This window comes from Kogia breviceps, chromosome 15 (genome assembly GCF_026419965.1).
Source record: "Kogia breviceps isolate mKogBre1 chromosome 15, mKogBre1 haplotype 1, whole genome shotgun sequence".
NCBI classification, from domain to species: Eukaryota; Metazoa; Chordata; class Mammalia; order Artiodactyla; family Physeteridae; genus Kogia; species Kogia breviceps.
The window spans coordinates 81,681,143-81,706,143 of NC_081324.1; the positions used below are offsets into that span (position 1 = coordinate 81,681,143).

A 25,001-nucleotide genomic window follows, 5' to 3' on the forward strand; every position below is an offset into this window, starting at 1 on the left:
AAAAGCAAGGGAGTGGTCAAGAGAATGAGACAAGCCACAGACTTGGAGCAAATATTTGCAAAATATTTTCTGATAAAATCTGATAAAGGACTGCTATCCGAATACACAAAGAACCCTTAAAATTGAACAATAAGAACACGAACACGCTGAGAATTCCCTGGCCATCCAATGGTTTAGGACTCTGCGCGCTCATTGAGGAGTGCCCAGGTTCGATCCCTGGTGAGGGAACTAAAATCCCACAAGCCGCGCCCTGCGACCAAAAAGAAAGAAAGAAAAAAAAAGAACACGAACACCCGGACTAAAAAATGGACAAAAGAACTGCACAGATACCTCATCAAAGAAGATACCCAGATGGCAAATAGGCGTACGAGAAGATGTTCAATTTCATACGTCATTAGGGAACGGCAAATAAAAATCACAAGATAACACTACACTCATATTAGGACGGCTATAACTCAACCTAGTCTTTATTCACTCTGAACTTGTGAGTAATTTCCCATGGTAAAAATACGTCCTTTTGCACGCGAAGAGTGAAGCCTGACTCACAAAGCTACACGCAACACCTGAGGGGAGGGGGCGTGGCGCTTTCAGCCTTAGCGCTCGTGCGAGACTAAAAGCAGTTAGGTCTGCCCCTGGCGCCTGACTAAAATATCTAATTCCAGTTGTCGGGGATATTTTACCCCGCATACTACTACTATATTAACTTTTATTTATGATAAATGTCAATACATTTTTATTAATTTCTGAGAGTCCTCTCAGACTCATTTCAATTGGGCATGCATTCGTCCTGAGTTGCCTTTTGTCCAGAGCCCATTGTAAGCCCTCCATAAAGTTTGCAGCTTAGAATGATGATGTAACTTTTGCTAAAAACAACCCCCCACCCCCACCCCAAACCAAATCGTACCACCTCACAGGGGACTTGGCGGGGAAGGAACTGAGGGTTTTGTTTTTGTTTTTGTTTTTCTCAGGCATTTTGGTAGCTGCCTATTATCCTGGGGGCGGTGCCGCTTGTAGACCCGATGGACCCTGGCGAGGCGGCCATTTTGGAGTCTTCCCGAAAGAACTTCAACTGGCTCTTCGCGCTGGTGCTGCGGCGGCTTTGCTGGGCAGAATGAATGTGATAGACCACTTGCGAGACATGGCGGCAGCGGGGCTGCACTCCAACGTGCGGCTCCTCAGCAGCTTGTTACTTACAATGAGTAATAACAACCCGTGAGTTGAGGCGGGGAGCGGCCTGGGGCTGAGGAGAAAGCGGAGCCGGTTTGGGAGCGGGGGCTGAGGGGACCTGGGGATTGGCGGGAAGGAGCGAGCGGCTGCGGGCCCCAGCTGAGGTTCCGAGGTCAGCGAGGGCCTCGTCGGGCGGAGCCGACTTAGGAACGAAGTTGAGTTCACTGGGTCCCAGCGTTGTGCCGGGCGCTGGGATGCGCTCCCTGCGGGGGATGCGGCGAGCGGCTGCTTCGAGAAACGGAAGACGGGGACTCTGAGGACCACCCTGGCGAGGGTTTCCCGAAAGTTAGGAACAGAGGTTTTCCTGAGGAATTTGTCGCCGGGCATAGCGACTGTCACATCGCTGGGCTGACTCATCCCTTCCCAGCTCCTTCCAGAAGAACGTTTTCTCGCTCGCCGAGGCTCAAAGAAGCCCAATCCCCTGGTTTTAGACCGTTGTCCTGCATTTGAGATTGACTTTTTCCCTGGGTGTGTCAGTAGGGTTTACTTTCTCGTCCCTGCAAACACCTGAAAACGGGAGACTTCCTTGATGGGTGAGAGTGGCGCCTTTTTAAGGATTCGCAGTTCCCTTTTCACGTTTCCAAAGCTGTCGCTTAGGGAGTCTTATTGCGGATGAAGCACAGGGCTATTTCCAGCCTTGAGTGCATGTCGCCCCTGTGCTTAAATTTCTTCCTTTTGGTTAAAATTCCTTCCTGCGGCCTACAAGGCCAAACATCTCTCTCACTCTGTGCTCCAGCTTCCCTGGCTATTCTTTCTGTTACTTTAACACAACCAAGCTCGTTCTCAACTCAGTTGTACATTTGCGGTTCTGCTTAGAGTCCTTGCTTTAGAGCTGCCTCCTCATTTAGGTTTCAGCTCAGATATCCCTCCTAGAGAACTTTTAAAAAAAATTTTGTTTTTTCATACAGCAGATTCTTACTAGTTATCTATTTTATACATATTAGTGTATATATGTCAATCCCAATCTCCCAGTTCATCCTGCATCCCGCCACTTTCCCCCCTTGGCGTCCATACGTTTGTTCTCTACTAATGTGTCTCACTTTCTGCCCTGCAGACCGGTTCATCTGTACCATTTTTCTAGGTTCCACATATATGCGTTAATATATGATATTTTTCTCTTTCTGACTTACTTCACTCTGTATGACAGTCTCCCTCCTAGAGAACTCTTGTCTGGCCACCAGAATTGTCCCTTACCCTCACCATTCTATCCCTTTGCCCTGTTTTATATTCTACATCACTTTTTTTTTTTTTTTAACCAAGATATAATTGACATACTAGTCTCAGGTGTACAACATAATGATTCGATATTTGTCTGTATTGTGAAATGATTATCACAGTAAGTCTGGCTAACATCTGTCACCTCACATAGTTACAGAAAAATGTTTTTTCTATGATAGGAACTTTTAAGATCTATGTTCTTCATCACTTAACACCTAATGAAATCAGCACAGTGCCTGTGTGCAGTAAGCACTCGAACGTTTATTGAAGGTGCTAAGGAAATACGTGCAACCTCAGGAAGGTGAAATACCGTGTTCAAGTTCACACATCTAGTAAGTGGAAGAGCCGCAATGTCTGGATTTTGGTCCTTCTGACTCTAAAGTCTCCATTCTGACCCACCACAGTCTACTGCTTCTAAATGGCATTGTAATCTTCTACTCAGGGTGGACCCATTTGCATTTGGCCTGCTCTGGAAGCTGTCTGGGCCACTTAACGGCGTGCAGCTGTTGCTACCTATTTCATTTCCATTAGTGCTTTTGGACCTCACTACGGGAGACCCATCATTTTACCACCATCCACTTAGTGTTGACAGTGAGGATCCCTGGTCTCTGTCGGCCTTCTTTGTTCATTCTGGAGCCTTTCACCTGGTTCTGAGTGATTTGTCAAAGCATACAGTGTCTACCATTGGGAATTTATGCACCAGTTAGTCATTATTCTTGGTTCTTGAAGATGTTACAGGATAGTTAGAAGGAGTTTGGTCCTTTGATTAGACTTGACCCGTTCTTCTTTATATTAGGCTAAACTGGCAGTTTCCTTCCTAGCTTCAGGAGGTGTTTAAAATTCTGACCTTTATCATTTATATTTTAGTATTTCTTAATTGCCAATACACACCATAAAAAAAAGTCAAGCAGTACTGAAGGGGTATGCAGATAAGTGTCTACCCCTGAGTCTTGAACCTCACCCCACTATTTCCCTTCTCCAGAGGCAACAACTTAACAGTTTTTCATGTATCATTTCAGAGATAACTTATGCATGCATAAATAGGCATGTATATTACAATATATAAACATCTGCATCCTTTCTCTGTAGTATTTCTATCAAATCAACTATTTTCTTTCACATCTTATTTCTCACTAAATGTATAGAATCTCAGAGTTGGAAGAGATCTCAAGTATCTGGACTGTACCTTTCAGTCCTTGACTTTCCTTTGTAACTTTACATCCAGTGTTTAGCCTACCTATCCTTTTTTTTTAAATTATTTTTTTACTAAGATAAAATTTACATACCATCAGATTCACCCTTTTAAAGAATACATTTCTGTGGTTTTAAGTACATTCACAGAGTTGTACAACTGTCACCACTGTCTATTCCAAAGCATTTGCATTACCTCCAAAAAAAACCCCCAAATGTATTAGTAGTCACTCACCAATTCCACTTGCCCCAGCCCCTGGCAACTACTAATCTATGGTACCTATTCTTGAGTATCCTTCATTTGCTGAGCAGTTAACCATCTACAGAGTTCTTTGACTCTGACTGTTCTTTCATTTTAAGTGGCTGTAGCTTTTCCCTGTCAATGAAAAAATGTAAACTCTAACTGGGGGAAGGATGGGATTGGAGATTAAAAATACAAGTTTCCCGTTAAGATTGGTGGCCAGTCCTAGGCACTTATAACACTTGTGAGCAATATTCAAGGTTAAAGAAAAGGTTCTGAAATGTACTGGTTCCATTACACTGTCCTTAAATCCCTGAGACTCAAGGAAGTAAAAAGTCGTGTTAGTGAAATTTACTTCTGTATGTAAAAAAAAAAAAAAAAACTTTCATCAAATAAGGCTAATCCTTTCTCATTCTTTTTTCTCTCTCTCATTCTGTTCCACTCTGTCCCACTGGCTTATCCTAGTCTATTCCCATAATTCAGTATTTTAGTATTCCCATTTTCTTCAGTATTTGAAGAGTTTTAAGTACCCTCCAAACCTCTTTTTGTTCAGCACTTAGCTAAAAAGGATTCAGAGTGGTGAGTTTCTCTTTTCCAGGTTCTTTAACCCTTCTTTGTTAATATTTAGTAATGTTAGTTAAGTCATGATTGCTCTCTTTTGTCTGTATTACCCTAAAAATTGATGTTAATATGAGAGTTAACCACAGTCTACTGTGGTTATGGTTATTATGGATATATATTAGACTCTTCAATTAAGAGGGCTTGGGTTAAAGAAGGGGAGGAAAAGATACACAGTTGACCCTTGAACAACTTTCAGGGGAGGGGAGGGGGTGCCAACCCTCCCCACAGTCAAAAATCCACGTATAAGTTATAGTTGGCCCTTTATATGTGCATTTCCTCCATATCTGCAGTTCTGCATACACAGATTCAACCAAGGGTGGTGTAGCACTGTAATGTGTGCTATTGAAAGAAATCTATACATATAGGTGGACCCTTGTAATTCAAACCTGGTTTGTTCAAGGGTCAACTGTATTACATTTCTCTTTGTATATCTCTGTATTACTGAATTTGATTTAGGTGTGTCATTGTTTTTATAGTAAAGAGAACAATTTAAGGCAATTTCCTACATGTGTTGACCATATTGACATGAAGTATGACTCTTGCCTCTTTTTTGGGGGACTAGCACTTAAGGTAAATTTACTTTTTTGTAAACTTGTCAGCACAAGGTGTATTAGGCTTATATAGACACTAAGGAGAGCATTCTTTCTAACATTTCAAAACAGCCCATGTAGGGGGTATACTTTCTTTGTTTTCTAGTGAGTTATTCTCCCCATCTCAGAAGTACCAGCTTTTGGTGTATCATGCAGATTCTCTCTTTCACGATAAGGAATATCGGAATGCTGTGAGTAAGTATACTATGGCTTTACAGCAGAAGAAAGCCTTAAGTAAAACTTCAAAAGTGAGACCTTCAACTGGAAATTCTGCATCCACTCCACAAAGTCAGGTAATTGGAGATAGATGTGTGATGTGTTTTTGGTTGATTGGGTTGTTTTGAGAGCAAGAGACACTGAAGGAATTTGAAAGACTGCTGATTAGATGTAGAAGAAGTAAAATAAAAAGTAATTTTAAAGGGGAGCTGACTGGAGAAACAAAGATGAAAAACCACTTAGATGCAAGAATGCATCCAACCAAGCACTAAGGGCTAGAAGCAAACTTCACTCTATGGATGAATCTAAAAATAGAATTAAATTTTAAATTAATTAGTTTAAAAATTAAATAGGGGCTTCCCTGGTGGCACAGTGGTTGAGAGCCCGCCTGCCGATGCAGGGGACGTGGGTTCGTGCCCCGGTCTGGGAAGATCCCACATACCGCGGAGCGGCTGGGTCCGTGAGCCATGGCCGCTGAGCCTGCGCGTCCAGAGCCTGTGCTCCACAACGGGAGAGGCCACAACAGTGAGAGGCCCGCGTACCGCAAAAAAAAAAATAAATAAAAATAAATAAAAAATAAAAATTAAATAGAATTATCTAGGCTCTAACCAAAGCCATTCATTGTTCCTTCCTTTTATTTTATTATTTATTTATTGGCCGCATCACATGGCACGTGGGATCTTAGTTTCCCAACCAGGGATTGAACCTGCGCCCCCTGCATTAGAAGCGCGGAGTCTTAACCACTGGACTGCCAGAGAAGTCCCTGTTCCTCCCTTTTATACAAACAACTCAAAATCTAAAGTGTTTTTAATAATTTTAATGAAAGTACACTCTTAAAATGTAACTCAGATTTTAGGATAGTGAGTACCTGGGGAAATTTATACAAAATAATCTTATGAATTCCTACTAGTTTTGGTTGCTTGATAATTAGTTAAATAAATAAAGGGTAAAAAATTATAATTTCACCATTCGACAGTCATCCCATTGCTAGAAATTAATCCTAATAGTAGATTCACAAAAGGTTTACAAGGGTATATAACTAAGGCTGCTTATTGTAGTATTGTTTATAATGGTAAGAAACTGGAAGCAAAAGTTTATCAGAGTTTAGTTAAATTATAATGTAGCCCTAGGATGGAATATGATGGAAATATTGAAGAAATGAAATATAGAGGTGTATGTGCTGATATGGGAAACACTGTGTATATTAGTAAAGAAAATAAGGTTTGAAACAGTGTGTTCACTACTCTTTTTGTTTAAAGGGGATAGTTTATTTTATTTTTATATTTTGGCCACACCGCACGGCTTGCAGGACCAGGGATTGGACCTGGGCCCTCCCTGGCCCTGGACAGTGAAAGCACGGAGTTCTAACCACTGAACCACTAGGGAATTCCCTAAAGGGGATAGTTTATAGTTATATAAGTATATCCTGGTGTATGCCTAAAATATATATATATATATATGGTTAATATACATGAAAAATTTTCTGTGTGCGTGAAGGAAATACATTTAATGGGAAGCTTTAGGGAGAGGGGAACTTTGACTTTTCAGTTTGAATCTGTCTTTAAATTTAAATTATACATGCAACTTATATTTTAAAGGAATGTCAGTAGAACGAACTGGAAGTGAAATTATGAGTTGTGTTCTGTATTTTTCCACATTAAAAAAAGATACAAAGTAATATCGTTGCTTTTTTTTTTAAAGCCTGTACATCTTCCTCGTTTTCTTTCTTTTTATGTAGAACCTTTGTTTTTTTTAAACGAAGCTTTTTTAAAAAATTTATTTAATTTTTATTTATTTTTGGCAGCATTGGGTCTTCGTTGCTGTGCACGGGCTTTCTCTAGTTGCAGTGAGCAGGGGCTACTCTTCGTTGCGGTGCGCAGGCTTCTTCTCGGGCTCCAGGTGCACGGACTTCAGCAGTTGTGGCTCGCAGGCTCCAGAGCAAAGGCTCAGTAGTTGTGGCACATGGGCTTAGTTACTCCACGGCATGTGGGATCTTCCCGGATCAGGATTCAAATCTGTGTCCCCTGCATTGGCAGGTGGATTCTTAACCAGTGCGGCACCAGGGAAGCCCAGAACCTTTGTTTTTGTTATTAAAGAGCTGATTGCTAGGACTAATGTTTTCTGACACTGAATGGAAGTCATGTGTATTATCCACACAGGATCATTCATAGAAATAGTTAACTCTTTTTTTAAAAATATATTTATTTTATTTATTTTTGGCTTTGTTGGGTCTTAGTTGCTGTGTGTGGGCTTTCTCTAGTTGCGGCGAGTGGGGGCTGCTCTTTGTTACGGTGAGCAAGCTTCTCATTGCTGTGGCCTCTTGTTGCAGAGCATGGGCTCTAGGCACGCGGGCTTCAGTAGTTGTAGCTCGCAGGCTCAGTAGTTGTGGCTCGCGGGCTCTAGAGCACAGGCTCAGTCGTTGTGGCACACGACACAGGCTTAGTTGCTCCACAGCATGTGGGATCTTCCTGGACCAAGGCTCGAACCCGTGCCCCCTGCATTGGGCAGATTCTTAACCACCGCGCCACCAGGGAAGGTCAGTAGTAAACTGTTTTTGAGCGCTCTGTATGCTTAGCACCATGCTGAACATTCCATGTGTATTAAATACATTTAATCTTTAAAGAGTCTTTTAAAAAATTGACATACAATTCACAACATAAAATTCATAATTCAGTGGGTTTTAGTGTATTCACAGAATTGTACAACCATCAGTACTGTCTAACTCCAGAATATTTTCATCACCCTAGAAAAACCTTGTGCCCTTTATCTCCCCAGACCCTGGGAATCACTAACCTTTCTGCCTCTGTGGATTTACCTTTTCTGGACATTTTATATGAATGGAATTGTGCAATATGTGGCCTTTTGTGGCTGGCTTCTTTTACTTAGCATAATGGTTTCAAGGGTGATCCATGTTACAGCATGGAATAAAGAATCAGTTCTTTATTCCTTTTTATTGCAGAATAATATTCCATTGTAGGGATATGCCATATTCTAACTATTCATTAGTTGATGGGCATTTGGGTTTCCACTTTTTTAAAAAATTAATTTTTATTTGGCTGCATTGGGTCTTCGTTGCTGCACGTGGGCTTTCTCTAGTTGTGGTGAGTGGGGGCTACTCTTCGTTTCAGCGCATGGGCTTCTTGTTGCAGTGGCTTCTCTTGTTGCAGAGCCTGGGCTCTAGGCGCATGGGCTCAGTAGTTGTGGCTCGTGGACTCGAGTGCAGGCTCAGTAGTTGTGGCGCACGGGCTTAGTTGCTCTGCAGCATGCGGAATCTTCCTGGACCAGGGCTCAAACCCATGTCCCCAGCATTGACAGGTGGATTCTTAACCACTGCGCCACCAGGGAAGCCCTGTTTCCACTTTTTATCTATTATTAATGCTGCTATGAACATTTGTATGCAGGTTTTTGTGTGGACATGTTTTCAGTTCTCTTGGCTGTATACATAAAGGCAGAATTGCCGGGTCATATGGTAATTATGTTTAACGTTTTGAAGAACTGCTACACTGTTGAAGTAAGAATTTGAAGAGATGTTTTCATTTCCTCTTAAGTGTCTTCCATCTGAAATTGAAGTAAAATACAAAATGGCTGAATGTTATACAATGCTAAAACAAGATAAAGATGCCATTGCTATTCTTGATGGGATCCCTTCAAGACAAAGAACTCCCAAAGTAAGTTGAATTAACAACTTGTTACATATTTTCCTCTTCCCCAGTCCTTCCAACCCTCTTCTGCCATGTTTTCAGGGACTCCATCTGAGCATTTTATCCTTGTCTCTAATTCCCACTTTGTTCCCCTGTTCTCCCTGTTTAGAGAGATGGAGGAGTGACTTTCTTATGAGACCCTGAAAATTCAGCTAATGAAAGAAAGTGGTAGCTGGAGAATAGTATTACATGTGTTTATTTTTTGGTGTTTCTTATTGTAGGAAATATGATTTGCAATATACTTCCAGGTAGCAACAATACTTTTTAGAACCTCATTTTTTGCATTCTATAGGTATACCCATTTGACAATGTGTATTCCTTTCATTTTCACAATTAAGACTACAAGATCCTTTTGTACTTATTTGTGTGTAGGATAGTATTTGTGTTTGATTTGTCAACATATTATAGTGCATAGAACCGCCTTCAACTGAAATCAAAAGTTCTGGTGTCCTGTCTGAGTTCAGGGCATTCAAGCTGTGTGCAGTGTGAACTTGGCACAAGTCAAAAATCTGGCTTTACTTTTTTTTTCCCTTAGGATAATGATACTTTTTCTGGTATAAATTAAGTTCATGTATGTGAGAATACTTTTTAAAAGTACTGTTCTATAAGAAGTATTATATTGCACATCTCTGATTACAGGTTTTTTTGAAGTCCAGTTTAGAAAAACAATGAAAGTCTTAGCTCTTAGGAGTAAATTCACATCAGTATTTAATATTCTTCATACTCTCATGTCACCTACCGTCCTCATTTCATTGAAAAACTGTTCTGTGCAGTGTGTGCTTAACAATAAGAAATTTTATAGGTATAATGTCTATGTACATCTTCCTGCCCTTAAAAGAAAAGGAATCATAACCAGTAGGGACCTGGTGTATTTAGTTAGTGTTTTTTCACCCAGGTGTTACTGAGTTTTAAAAGTAAATAATCAGACTTTATGAGAACATGTTGAAGCATCTCCTCATGTTGAGGATTTATTTAATATTTTCTGAATATTCAAAAGTAAGCTATTTCCTCAGTATATTTTATGGTGATAGCTGTTATTAAAAACATTTGCAAGTATATTATAGATTAACTTGTCTCATAAGCTGGGTGCTGTATATTAAATTATGTTCTGGTACACTATGAAAGTCTTACTCCAAGAATAATTTTTTTGTATATATAAAGAGTGTCTTCTTTTGGAAAATGCTGTTTTGATTATAAACTTTGCATGGTACCTATTCCTTATCTTATTGGAAATGTACCATAATTTCTTCCTTGATGACTTGAGGGAGCTCAGGGACATTTTTTAAAATGAGTAATGGCAAAGAAGCTGAGCTTTGTATCCAGCACTTTGGTGTTTACAGCCATCATTTCAGGAGAGACCAGAGGAGTCCACATATGTTAGGAGTGCATATCATTCATTCTTCATTCTGTAGAGCTGTTGTAACCAGGAGCAAGCAAAGATGTGTGCCTCACACATAAACCTGGAATATTTACAGTTTTTCTTTCTTGTCCATTAGAGAGTTAACTGACTTCTCAGTCTGTGTAAAGGACAAGGAAGTGAGTCAAAATGGACGTCTGTTAATGTATGGTAAACACCGCCACACATTCTTTCACAATTTTAAAGGAAAATTCCAGTGTGAAATTATTATATCTTGGAAAATCTTCAACTTTTAAGAGAAACATACCAACAAACAATTTCTCACTCAGGTTTTAGAACACGATGACTGCTTATGTTTATAACTGGTAGAATGTGGCTTTAATGATGCCCCCAAGTAAGGATCTGTTTTAAAAAGAATTGACTTTCCTACTAGATAATACTCAAAACTCACTCTTTCAAAGTGTCAGGTGTTTAAAGGGAATTTTAATATTTGTTGAGACAGATGGTCCATCCGTCATAGCTTGCTAATAACAAGCAGTCAGGAAAGGATATTAAATTTAATTCTTTTATTTTTCTTCAAGTATTGACACCAGTACTGGAGTTTTCCTTTAAGTACCTTTTTTTGCATTTCAACATAGCCTAAAATGGAAAATCTGAGGCCAAATAAAAAATAGTTTTGAGTCACTTTGCATGTTAGGAGCTTGGGCTGTTGTGCTGTGCCGTCTTCCCGCCTGTGCCAGGGACCTGCCCAACTCTGGCCGCCATGGCATCACATGAAGGCAAGCTTTTCTTCGGAGGGCTGAGTTTTGACACCAACGAGCAGTCACTGGAGCAGGTCTTCTCAAAATATGGACAGATCTCAGAAGTGGTGGTCGTGAAAGACAGGGAGACCCAGCGATTGAAGGGCTTGGGGTTTGTCACCTTTGAGAACATCGACGATGCCAAGGATGCCATGATGGCCATGAATGGGAAGTCTGTGGATGGGCGGCAGATCTGGGTCGACCAGGCTGGCAAGTTGTCTGATAACCGATCCTGCGGGTACCGAGGTGGCTCTGACGGGGGCCAGGGCTTCTTCCGTGGGGGCCAAGGCCAGGGCCATGGGTTCTCCAGAGGAGGAGGGGACCGCGGCTACGGGGGGCGCCGGTTTGAGTCCAGGAGTGGGGGCTATGGAGGCTCCAGAGACTACTACAGCAGCCGGAGTCAGGGTGGCAGCTGCGGTGACCAGAGCTCGGGCGGGTCCTACAGAGACAGCTACAACAGTTATGCTACGCACAACGAGTAAAAATCCTTCCTGCTCAAGATCATCCTTCCAATGGCTGTATATTTAAAGATTTTGGGAGCTCCACTGAATCGTTATTGTGTAGTGATCATACCTCCTTGTATCCACTTTTGTAGTCTTACTGGTTCTGATCTTGTCAAACACAGCCTGACTGCTTCTGGCCCCCAGATGGCCTTGTTACTACACTTTGCTTAAGGAAGCGCATTGTCCGTTTTTGAGTCTTAAAAACGTTTTGAAGAGAGCACTTCCAGTTTTACTTTTACCTTTTTACTGTGAGCCAAGAGTTTTTTTAAGAAAATCACCAGGGGTTGTGAGAGTTTTGTTTTTTGTTTTCGGTTGTGTTGCTTTTTTTCTTTTTCTTTTCATTGGGATCGGCCCCGTGAAGTTGGGTGCCCCGAGTCACTTCTCTTTGAGATTGAACAGACTCTGAATGTGCTCTTTGTCTGGAGCTGAGCAAGTTGTAGCTTTTTTCCAACTCAGTGTCACGTTTCTGAGTGTAGCGTGGTAGAACCATGTGGGTGGCAGCAGAGCACCCGGACTGCCCTGGCCCGGGCATCCACCTGTCCTGTGGGACCCACAGTAGACTTCCAGACGTCCCCGAGAGGTTCTTGAAAATGTGTATTTATGTTGTCCTTTTTTGCCGGAAGGCGTACACGCATCCCGTCAATGTTGTATCTGAAGGGGTGAAGGAATTCTTATACGCAGTTTTCTTTGGCTTCATGAAGCCGATTAAAAGACCATCTGAATGAAAAAAAAAGTTTTATTTCTAGTATTCCATTATTTCATTGTTTGAATCAGTATGGATTAATGGCATACTAGATTTTTATATACTATGAGTTCATAATTGGAACAGATGTTGATGTTCTTCATCTTCAGAGTAATTTTTTGTAAGTGTCTGGCATACCAAGCTACAGATAATTGAGGAGATTGGGGATTGGCTTTTCTTTCTCTTTTGTGCCCTCATGTTAATTGCTTCCTTAGGTTAATGATCTGGCAAACAATGTGTTCTATTTAATATCTATTAATTTTAAATTGGAAAATTGTGTTTTTGTCTTTGTACTATTAAGAATATTTATCCATTCCCTGTAACTTCTATATTTGGAACTTTTAGGTATTCTCAAATTTTCCTTGTTGCATTTTTAGGAAGGGTTGTTCTTTTTCTTTTCCTTTTTTTTTTTTTTTTTTTTTTTTAACTAGAGGTTTTCTGAGTTACGTATTTGAATTGTGCTAAAGATGCATTCACTAGATTTAAATAGTGTAGCTGATCTCAGGATCATCATCACCTCTCAAGGTCAGTTAGTTTGATTTTTGTAGCATTACTTTGATCAGTCACAGTACCTGTGGGTCAAAGCTTTAAGCATTAGAAAGGCTAGAGTTTAGCTGCTAGACCAATTGTCAGAGAGAAGCCAAGTGTTTTACTTCTGTGTCTGTCATTTCCTTTTTGGGGAAAATTAATCTGATCTTTTTAAATTAGCTGTGTTAAGAATTCCCCACTTACGCTGTGATATTAATTGCATTTAGAATATGTAAACTTAAAAAATAAAATATGTAAACAAGCATCTTTAGGGTAGTTCATCTTCTGTCTTAAAAATCAAGGTAATTAGAATTCTGTAACATTTCTCAAATGAATGTTACTTCCATTTCCAGAGGCAGCATCTTGGGTCCAGATATTTTTGGACCTTTTGGCTGGGTAAGTGAGAGGAATTTGGGGGGAAATGGGAGGACATAGGAAAAGCAAAGTAGTAATTTCCTCTTTGGTTTGAAGAATGGGGTTGGGCTTTATTTCCACATGGCTTTGGGTAGATTTTCCAGTAAAAAGTAGAATAGCTGATGATAAAAACCAGGACTTACTGATGGTGAGATTTTGTTTTTAAATATATACTTAACCTTATTTAAATATATACTTACCTTATACTTATAAGGTAAGTATATATATATATATATATATTATATTTATATATTTACATATATATTTATATATATATATATATTTTTTCATAACAGATAAACATGATGCTGGCAAACCTGTACAAGAAAGCTGGTCAGGAGCGACCTTCAGTCACCAGCTATAAGGAAGTGCTGAGGCAGTGCCCATTAGCCCTTGATGCCATTCTAGGTACAGGTCATTCTCTCCCTATTTTCATGGAGTGTTTACTCTCTAAGATAATCTTGGCTGTACATTAGAATAACTTGATTTTTTAAAAAGTTGTCCATGCCTCACCTCCAGAGAGTGAGTCAATAGGTTACTATTGCTGTGTATTCTTTCACTGATCAAGAAATACCGTAGTTGTTCTGTCATATCCATCTTGCTTAGAATAGGGAAAGGGTTGCCTTATAACCTAGGGAAAGGTAGCCTGTTGCTTTTTGCATTGTAGAAGAAGGATGCTATGCCTCACCTTCTTTCTCCTACTTTCTGTTGGATTAGGTTTGCTCTCCCTTTCTGTAAAAGGTGCAGAGGTGGCATCAATGACGATGAACGTGATCCAGACCTTGCCTAACTTAGACTGGCTCTCTGTGTGGATCAAAGCATATGCTTTTGTGCACATTGGTGACAACTCGAGAGCAATCAATACCATCTGGTGAGAGCCACAAAGTTAATTCAGTATTCCTGGGGCCCTTATATGGGGGTTTTATGTATATAAATTAGCAAAACAGAAAAAATGGATGCTTATCTGTATTGGTATGCTTATTGGTATTACAACTAGTTGTCCGTAGGCTTTGTTAGTCTGTTAATGTACTGAATGGTCCCAGATGTAATAGTCTCTATTAAATGTAAACTTGGACCAAGTTTAGCTCTGTACTTGAAAAAGTAGTAACCCTTGCAAAACAGACGGCCTTAGTGTGTCATACATGAACCTGGAAGAACATCTTTTTGGATGCCCCAGAAGCATAGTTTATTGCAGCATCCGACCTGGGTTGCCTCAGGACTGGGATTTTTCTTTCTAGTTAGGTAAAGTCCAAGGGCAACAGAGTGGGGTTTGTGTTAGGCAGAGTCATTTGGTTGAATAATAAGTAGCTGTCACTTTGAATGACATTACATTTAACACCGTATAGTGTATGTTATCCTCTGAAAAACTGCAACCAGAAAGCTTCTAGGTAATGAGAGAGATTTCTGCTTTATTCTGTGTATTTACTATCCAATCTTATATAACTTTAAGTTTAAAAGCTCAGAATAAGAAAATCTAGTTACACTTTTTTTTAGTCTTTCCTTGTGAAAAATCTTGTACATATACAAAAGAAAATGGTGCCCATATACGCATCACCCAGATTCAACAACTAAGGATTTACAATAGATTTTAAGGTTCAATGTTTAATATCTTGAAGTTCACTAGAGAAAAAGTCCTTATTGAGAGATAACGTGGACCTACTGGGAAGCTTAGCAGATCTGTACTTCAGAGCTGGAGACAATAAAAACTCTGTCCTCAAGTTTGAACAGGCACAGATGTTGGATCCTTATCTGATAAAAGGTAAGTAATTCTTGGGGCAGGATGGAGGTGGCTATAGAGGGGCAAATCAGAAGATCGGGAGAAGATGTAACATGATCTTCTGATACAGTTTTTTGTAAAAAATATTTTATAAAATTGATTAGAGTAGCCTTTTACCTTTTTTTTTTTTTTTTTTTTTTTAGGCCTTGAGAATGTCTCTGACACTTGGGTAATTCCATTTTGAGCAGTTGTTTTTGCTTGAATTCAAGTGTCATCTCCCCACAGATCATTGTTTGGCTTTTTTTCTTTGGGGAGGGATCATAGCCCTTCCTTATGATTTACAGATTTATGATGTACCTGACTGAGAATTTGGATGGCATCCCCAGAACCGTATATCCTTTTAGGGAATTTAGCTTTACTGTGTCCTTAAATATAGTTAAAAAGGAGTAAGTGAACACATACTAAGAAAGTGATCAGGTGGTTAAAGGAAGTAATTAGAAGTGAACAACAAAAAAATCATTGATTTAATAGAAGATTGCTGCTGAAGGAGGTAAGCCACAGGGACTTCAAAGGATGGCTGTGGGGTGAGTGGCAGTGAGTGAAGGGTAATGTGTGCAGGAATAGTAGGAAATAAGGTTGGGTAGATAGGCTGAAGTCTGCTTGTAAAGGCCCAAAAAAGGTCATCAGAAAAACATAGCCTTGTGACAATAAACAGTTTTGTAGACTCTTTTTTTTTCTTTGAATAAATTTATTTATTTATTTATTCATTTTTGGTCGCGTTGGCTCTTCGTTGCTGTTCACAGGCTTTCTCTAGTTGTGGCGAGCAGGGGCTACTCTTCATTGTGGTGCACGGGCTTCTCATTGCAGTGGCTTTTTTTGTTGTGGAGCACAGGCTCTAGGCACGCAGGCTTCAGTAGTTGTGGCATGCAGGCTCAGTAGTTGTGGCACATGGGCTTAGTTGCTCCACGGCATGTGGGATCTTCCCGGACCAGGGCTCTAACCTATATCCCCTACATTGGCAGGTGGATTCTTAACCACTCTGCCACCAGGGAAGACCCAGTTTTGTAGAGTCAACAGAGCAGGTAGGGGAACTTCACAAGCATGTAGATGGGGAAACAGATCCAGAAAGATGAATTTGTTTGCCCAAGGTCTCCTCCTGCCCATTGTTATTCCTCTTTTTCAGACTGCCTGTGCCCATGATGAAAATGATGTTTTAGAAGTACTAGCCTGGCAGTAGTCAGCATCTTGGAGTTAGAAGCTCAGACCCGAGTCCAGGGGCCAGCAGGGAGAGTTTCAGTAATCTTGATTTGAGAGGCATTTTCTTGGGAATCTGAAGGAATATTAAGGAATGGAGGGGAATGGTGGTAAGAGATGGGTGACAGCGAGCTTGGGACCTTTTTTTAATAGAACATGAGCGAAAATAAGGGGGTGGGGGTGTGGGGTAGGGCTGGGAGATGATCTTAAATGAACTAGACTCCAGAAGGAACTAGATGCTTTTTCTAGAATAGGCTAACTTTTTCTGAGACCGTCATATTAAGTGTGTACTCCTGACTGTGTCTAGACCTGTTGGAAGAGAGAACTTAATTTGATGCCTTTTTTGGGCCTTTTCTGGTTATGTGTTAGGATAGCTGTATTATCACGCCACAAGGTATAGGGACAAATAGTTCCTGCAAATAACAGGCTTTCAAATTGTGAGGTAGGTCCTTCTAGTCTTCGTCTTTAAAAAAAAAAAAAAAAAAATTATTTATTTATTTATTTTTATTTTTGGCTGTGTTGGGTCTTCATTTCTGTGCGAGGGCTTTCTCTAGTTGCAGCGAGCAGGGGCCACTCTTCATCGCGGTGTGCAGGCCTCTCACTCTTGTGGCCTCTCTTGTGGAGCACAGGCTCCAGACACGCAGGCTCAGTAGTTGTGGCTCACGGGCCCAGTTCCACCGCGGCACGTGGGATCTTTCTAGACCAGGGCTCGAACCCATGTCCCCTGCATTGGCAGGCAGATTCTCAACCACTGCGCCACCAGGGAATCCCTGTTTCATCTTTTTAATAGTCATTCTGTAGGAAACTGGGAATGCTGGTGGGAGGAGCTCATGATGGTGGAGAGGGCTCAGACTCTGCAGGAGCTGGGGCCTCAGTGTGGACTCTGATGAAGGTTACAGCTCCTTCAGAAAAGACTCCTGCTGCTTTGTTTAATGAGCCTCTTCCTCTGTAGGAATGGATGTATATGGCTACCTCCTGGCACGAGAAGGGCGGCTGGAGGATGTGGAGAACCTTGGCTGCCGCCTTTTCAATATTTCTGATCAACATGCAGAACCCTGGGTAGTCTCTGGGTATGTTTATGCATTCATTCCCTTTTCTCCCCAGTTTTAGTAGATTCTTTAGGAAATTGTGGTTCCTCCTCAATAGAATATAGATTTGAAAGCTCTGGTTTAAGGGATACTCAGCCTTGGAATTAAATCATAGTCTGCCTGTGGCTTTGAATACATCATTTACTTCTCAGAGTCTGTTTTCTCATTTGGAAAATGAGGATAATACCCCTGCTTTATGGGGTAGGTGTTTCCTGAGATAGTGAATGCATCATGCTCAGCACTGCACCTGCACACAGGCAGCCATCAGTGAGCAGGCCAGGAACTGTGCTGCTGTTACTAACCTGGCTTTACAAATTCTCTGAATGTGTCTGACCTGATAACATACCCAGATCATCAGACTCTTTTTTTTTTTTTTTTTTTTTTTAATTTTATTATTATTTGGCTGTGTCGAGTCTTAGTTGCAGCTCATGGGCTCTCCGTTGCAGCATGTGAGCTTCTCTAGTTGCGGCCTGTGGGCTCAGTAGTTGCGGTGTGCGGGCTCTAGAGTGTGTGGGCTTAGTTGTCCCATGGCATGTGGGATCTTAGTTCCCCAACCAGGGATCAAACCCACGTCCCCTGCATTGGAAGGCTGATTCTTAACCACTGGACCACCAGGGAAGTCCCCATTAGGTTCTTTTTTGTAATTTTTCCCTTCTGTATCAAGATTTCTCCCTTAAAAATAAATATTCAGTAGATTCTTGTTGTTCTGTTTTTCATTAATATCTTAGGCTAGAGTTGTAAGGGGTTTGTAGTAAGGATCAGGTAGAGTGCCTTTTCTTTGATTTTTCTTTTTGAAGAAGTTTCTTTATGATCTTAGATAACTTTTGGTTGTTTTTTCCTCCAGGTGTCATAGCTTCTATAGCAAACGCTACTCTCGAGCCCTCTATTTAGGAGCCAAGGCCATTCAGCTGAACAGTAATAGTGTTCAAGCTTTGCTACTTAAGGGAGCAGCACTTAGAAACATGGGCAGAGTCCAGGAAGCAATAATCCACTTTCGGGAGGCTATACGTCTTGCACCTTGTCGCTTAGATTGTTATGAAGGTAAGATAAAAAAATATAGGTGAATGGTGTGGATCTGTAGATGTGGCGACAGCACTCAGATGGAAGGTTTTGTTGGACCAGCAGTTTCCAAAGTTCGTTGTACATTGGAGTCCTCTGGGGGAACTTTGAAAAATCCTGATGCCAGGTCACTCCAGTACTATTTAAGTCAGAATATTTGCTGTTGGGATATAGGCATCAGTACTTGTTTAAGATCACAGGTAATGCCATTGTGCAGACATTGTAAATTCATTTAGGGCCAGAATTTTCACTCCATACTTTCAATCCATTTTTCCCATTTTTTGTTTCTGATTTTTGGTTAGGGTATAGTTGGGTTGGTTTTTATGTCCTGTTTTGTTTCTCAAACGTGGCCCACTCATTAATGTGAGTTTCTCTGTGCTGGCACTGTGCTGGATTGCCTGGTACGTCTTTATTATTATTTTTTTTGATACACGGGCCTCTCACTGTTGTGGCCTCTCCCACTGCGGAGCACAGGCTCTGGACACACAGGCTCAGCTGCCATGGCCCACAGGCCCAGCCGCTCCACGCCATGTGGGATCCTCCCGGACTGGGGCACAAACCCGCGCCCCCCTGCATTGGCAGGCAGACTCAACCACTGCGCCACCAGGGAAGCCCTCTTTTTTAAAATATTTATTTATGTATCTGACTGTGCCAGCCAGGTCTTAGTTGCCGGGTGTGGGATCTTTAGTTGCAGCATATGCAGGATCTAGTTCCCTGACCAGGGACTGAACCCAGGCCCCCTGCATTGGGAGCTCAGTCTTAACCACTGGACCACCAGGGAAGTCCGTGTCTTTATTCTTTTTTACAGTTGTCTTACCTTGGGCCAGAAATATTACTCATAGGGTAACTCAGCATCCATATGACAGTGTTGGTTGTGGGAACTGGTCAGTTCATTGTGACCTCTAGAGTAGGCATGATCAGGGTCAAACTTTGTTTTGTTATGTACTATTTTAAGTTCGTGTGAACTGCCCCTAGGAGTTCAAAGCTGTGCCAGCTTCAGCAGCATTTGGTGACTCAGTCGGAGATGTTAAAATAGATCTTACAAGATGCAGTTCCTCCAAAGCTTTTTTTTTTTTTTTTGCGGTATGCAGGCCTCTCACCATTGTGGCCTCTCCCGTTGCGGAGCACAGGCTCCGGATGTGCAGGCTCAGCAGCCATAGCTCACGGGCCCAGCTGCTCCGCGGCATGTGGGATCTTCCCGGACCCGGGCACGAACCCGTGTCCCCTGCTTTGGCAGGTAGACTCTCAACCACTGTGCCACCAGGGAAGCCCTCAGGTTAAATTCTTGATCCTGAAACTGTAGCTTCCCTAGCCTCCCAGCTGCTTTTATCACGCTAACTCCTGTCTGCTGTGTGCCTGTTCCACGAGAGCCTAGGAATGCAGCTAACTGCATTACCACAGTGAGTGGTTGGACACAGGATAGTTAGACTTGTTCCCCAGTTGGCCAGTGAGGCTTTATGGGATGCCTTCACTCAAGCTACAATTTGGAAATTTGGATCAGGGTGACTTGGTAATGCCTTCTGGTGCTTCTTGCAGCCGCCAACGAAGCTTTCTTTACTGGTGGGGGCCCTGGATCAGTGAAGTGAATTCTTCACATTTCCTTCTGAATTTCCAGTGGGGCTTTAGCAGCAAAGTAAAACTGTTCAGTAGGTAGTTAACAACCAACCACCATATTCTGAATCCACCATGTTGCCCTTAAGAGTTAGGTAATTTCTGGTTAAGTAACCATAGTGTGTGGTAGAATGTGCACATATGTTATAAATGCCACTAGGGTGGAGGAGTATACAGAGAAAATCTGCCAGGGAGTGTGTGGGTTTGGGGTTTAAGCTGTTTTTCTGTTTTGATGAGTGCTTTGGACTAAAAGTACCTCCTCTGTTCTCTTTGATTTCTTGGCATGAACAGTTGAGAGTTGACTGTACTTGAAATGTCCCTGTGGAGCATCTTGCTGTGGGTATTGAAAGAGGCAGGAGCTGCTGATCTCAGTGTATTTGATCCATCTGATCAAGCCCTTTCCTTCCAGTTTAGGGAAACCCTCAGCAAATGCTCTTGAGATAACATTTATGTTTCAAATGAAAAAGGTCTTCCTTTCTCCTGAGGTTGCTCCCTAGGTCCTTTAGTTTTTAGAGCTGGACATTTGCTGTGGACTGTAGGAGCCCTCCCCCTTAAATGTGGGACTAAAGATGATTGAGCACAGCTGGAAATTAAGTTTCTTAAGAGGCATCAAAACCTTTGGTTTTGTTGGAAACATCATCTTTCACAGTATCGGTTAATGAGTAGTGTCACATTTGTTCCTCTAACATGCAGCTGGGCTGCCTACATGCTTTGGTTTACTTGTGCATGTTTGTTTCCTTCACTAACTGAAGGTGCCTTTGCACTACAGGCTTTTTCCACGTCCGTCAAGTGCTCTGGGGAAGAGCAACCTCTTAGCTGTTCCATCAACATACCCTTCAGTCTGATCTCACCATCAGAATTTTCCCTTGGCCTGCCCTTTGTTTGAAACTTTGAAGGTTTGTAATTTGGAAGGCTGTCAGAATGGAAGCATGGCTTGGAATGGTAATGTGGTTGAAATTTGTGTTATATTTTTTCAGGTCTCATCGAATGTTACTTAGCCTCCAACAGTATTCGTGAAGCAATGGTAATGGCTAACAATGTTTACAAAACTCTAGGAGCAAATGCACAGACCCTTACCCTTTTAGCCACCGTTTGTCTTGAAGACCCAGTGACACAGGAGAAAGCCAAAACTTTATTAGATAAAGCCCTGACTCAAAGGCCGGACTACATTAAGGCTGTGGTGAAAAAAGCGGAACTGCTTAGTAAGTGTATCTTGTTGACTTCCCTGTTCATAGTTAATCGTGTAAAACCTGGTCTCAGTTGGATTCCCTAGTCCCAGTTGGTTACAGATGACCAAACAGGTGTGTGCTTTTGCAGTAGGTCTGAGCCCATGTGAATTGTTTTATTTATTTTATTTATTTTTTGCGGTATGTGGGTCTCTCACTGTTGTGGCCTCTCCCGTTGCGGACCACAGGCTCCGGACGCGCAGGCTCAGCGGCCATGGCTCACGGGCCTAGCTGCTCCGCTTCATGTGGGATCTTCCCAGACTGGGGCACGAACCCGCGTCCCCTGCATCGGCAGGCGGACTCTCAACCACTGCACCACCAGGGAAGCCCAATTGGTTTATATTTAGCACAACCAAACATAATTGGCTTGGACATGCTTGGATTGGCAGTTAATGACTTTTGTGGAGTGGCTCAAACCAGGTGTTCTTGGTTACTACCTATTCAGCTCACTTTGTCCTGAACTAATTTGGGCCGAATATAACTGGTTTTAACCAATTTGAACTGTTTTGACCCATCTTGATTCTCTTATGACTTCCCTTTTAGCCTTGGTTTTTTAAGTCCTGATTTATGATGAACTGAGTTTAGGGTAGTTTGACAAATAAAATCCATTTTGGCTTTTTATATGAACTTTGGTCGTAAGTTTTTAAAAATCAGAACTCAAACTGCAGAGTTTCTAATGGAATAAGAATTCAAACAAGCTTGTGCTCACTTCCTGCCATACCACTGTTCTCTTGACATCTATAAATAGATGTTGGATTGTGATCATTGTTGTGGTTTTGTGTATATGACTTGAGATGGGAATATATTTCGAAATGTTGTGTAAGTAGGAAAATGAGGGTCTTTTTCTTTTCAGGCAGAGAACAGAAATATGAAGATGGAATTGCTTTGCTGCGGAACGCACTAGCTAATCAGAGTGACTGTGTCCTGCATCGGATCCTAGGAGATTTCCTTGTAGCTGTCAATGAGTATCAGGAAGCAATGGACCAGTATAGTATAGCACTAAGGTAGGCACTTAGCCTCCCATGGGGGGAAGGTCATTGAGGGGTAGAGGAAGCAGGGAACAATGTAACAGGAGTTCTGGAAACACACACACTTTGTGCCCACGGTTGAAAACTAATAATAGTAACGGTAGAGTTGTTTGTAAATTTATGACTTCTAAAGTCTTTTCCTTAAGTGATATTAACAACATTAAAGAACTGTTTCACTCATAACCAGCCACACCACTATAACATCTGTTTTCATTTGTGTAGATCATCTTCCTGGCCTTGCCAACACATATACGTATTTTTATAGGGTTATACGTAGTATATATTTTATATTCTCCTTTTTCAATCAACGTATTGTAAGTACTTTCCCATGTTTCTACCTACTGTAGTAGTTAAGAACTTAAGCTCTGAAGAATACTACCTTTACCACCTGTTATCTTGGGCAAGTTACTAAAAGATTTCCTTGTCTATACCTTATTAGGTATTAAATGATTAAATGAGGATTAAATGATTATTCCATGTAAAGCTCTTAGCACTGTGCCTGGTATATAGTAAATACTAAATAAATAGTGGTATTCTTACTGCTTAATACAGAAGTGATTTCTTTGAGGGTCGTCTGTGTGTCTATAAAGTTGTGGTGGAGGCCTGGCCTGTCTTTAATCGAGTCTGATCACATCCATTTACTTGTTCAGCAGTTAAGCACCACTCATGTGCCTGGCATCTCAGTAACCACTGGGGATGCTGTGATTCCCGGGAGCTCTCAGTCTCAGACGTGCAAACTGATAGATACCATGTGCTAAGTGCTTTCAAAGCAGTCTCTAGAAGGCAAGGTGGGAGTGCAGAGGGTGGGGAGCATTGGGTGTGGGTGAGAGCTGTATGGAAGGTTTCAGAGAATAGGAGATGTTACAATCAATCTACAGTTATATAAGTAGGAATAGGATTCCAACATGGGTTTCATTTGCTTTTTGGAAGCCCAGAAGCAAATGTGAAAATAAAATATAGAGGTGGGATTTGCTAGAGATTGGACACCGGCTGGCCTCAGTGATAGTCACAAAGGGAAGAGGAGAGATTGCTTAGGAACCAAGTAAATAAATGTTCTGGACCCTCTGAACTTTGAGGGTTTTGGCATGCACAGTAGTCTTAACTGCTACAGTCAAACGCCCAGGTGGGGTAGCTTTGGGTCCTGGGGTCTAACCTAGGAGTTGACAAATCTGTTCCATGGTAAGCATGATGATTTTGGTTGACTACTGAAATGCTGATATGTTTAATTATATCATTAGAACATGGAACAGTTTTACTCACAGAAAAATAAGTATTTTTTGTAAACTTGTAACTTAAAAACCCAGTACTGTTAAATTACATTTGAATTCTTCTGTTAATGGTTGTTTGCTACTTTTTCATTTGTGTTATCTAGTATCTTCCTCTGGCAGAATGCTAGGGGTATTAAGTGTGAAAAGGTTTAAGAAATAAATGGAGAAAACTCAAATTGAGAATTCTAAAACTTAGGACAAGATGCCTTTTTTCACTTCTAGTGGTGGACTCTTTCTATCCTCCCTATGGAACTGGAGTTTGGAGAGGCCAGGCATTAGCAGTTTCTCTGTGACTGGGTGGTCATTTCACTGCTGTGCCAGGGAGAGATGACACATCAGCCAGCAAGAAGCAAGGCAGAGATTCAGGCCTCTCCTTTGTTTTGTTGTCCCCTAGTTTGGACCCCAATGACCAGAAGTCTCTAGAGGGGATGCAGAAGATGGAGAAGGAGGAGAGTCCCACGGATGCCACTCAGGAGGAGGATGTGGACGACATGGAAGGGAGTGGGGAAGAAGGGGACCTGGAGGGCAGCGACAGTGAGGCGGCCCAGTGGGCTGACCAGGAGCAGTGGTTCGGCATGCAGTGAGGCAGGCACAGCTCCGTGGCCACACTGGTCTGCCCTGCTCTGAGCACTTCCATGGACTGAAGGAACCTGTAGGAGCCCGCTCTCTGGGAGGACAATGATTCAGCATGTGATTGCAGCAGGGGTCTCTGCCCCTTGCTCCATATTTCTAGTAGTGACTTCATTTTTAAAAAGTGAGCCTGACCAACCTTCCATATATCTCCATCCTCCTCTGCTCCAGTCAGGGAGGACCAAGTGAGCGCTCAGAGGCCCGTGGACGTGTTGGGGCTTCTGGGACAGAGTGCTTTTTATAGAACTAACTTCTAAATCTGAAAGCTCGAGGAATAGACAGCGTTTTGTCTGTGATGTTGTGGATGGGTTTAAAGGGGTGACCTGTTCCCCAGAGCAAGAGTGTCATCTCCCAGCAGCAGCATGGACTGGCCCTTTCAGAGAGGGTTTCCTGTCCCAGAAATCATTATCTTGGGTTGTCCAAACTTCCCTAGTAACCTTGCTTCCTTCTGCAATGTTAGTAATGCCTTAAGCTGACAGTTGCTGTTTTGCAGAACAGTTTTCCTATTTGCTAATCTGGTAACTTGCCTATGAGCCTGGGCTGAATCTGAGAAACAAGTGTGACCTAGAGCATGAACAGAGGCGCAGTTGGGGTAATTAATAAAACTGTTTTTTGTACAGTAATAGTGTTGGGTTGGTCAGAATGGAAGCCCTTTATAGATTCTTTTTTTGGTCTCTTATTTACAGTGCATTAATTCAGCTCTAGAATTATTTGCCATAAATAGACCCCCTTTTTCCCAGAGTGCTGGGAGCTGGGAGGATTGGGAACCTC

The 25,001-nt window shown here is 41.8% G+C and overlaps 1 protein-coding gene and 1 pseudogene across 2 annotated transcripts; both read left to right on the top strand.

Annotated features, from left to right (window-relative positions):
* The first annotated feature begins 974 nt into the window (after positions 1–974).
* On the top strand, positions 975–24,853 carry ANAPC7 (anaphase promoting complex subunit 7). 2 transcript variants are annotated; one of them, XM_067015864.1, is made up of 12 exons: positions 1,016–1,212; positions 2,625–2,777; positions 5,195–5,381; positions 8,853–8,972; positions 13,646–13,757; positions 14,067–14,220; positions 14,966–15,108; positions 17,273–17,390; positions 18,253–18,449; positions 21,056–21,280; positions 22,158–22,308; positions 23,995–24,853. In XM_067015864.1, exons 3-12 carry the CDS (start codon positions 5,295–5,297, stop codon positions 24,182–24,184), a joined length of 1,497 nt encoding a protein of 498 aa, XP_066871965.1. In that variant the 5' UTR covers positions 1,016–1,212; positions 2,625–2,777; positions 5,195–5,294; the 3' UTR covers positions 24,185–24,853. The 2 variants fall into 2 exon arrangements, with proteins under 2 accessions (XP_058895560.1, XP_066871965.1); XM_059039577.2 differs by lacking the exon at positions 2,625–2,777 and having other exon boundaries at positions 975–1,212.
* Positions 11,014–11,914, top strand: LOC131742128 (cold-inducible RNA-binding protein pseudogene; annotated as a pseudogene).
* Positions 24,854–25,001: the final 148 nt, after the last annotated feature.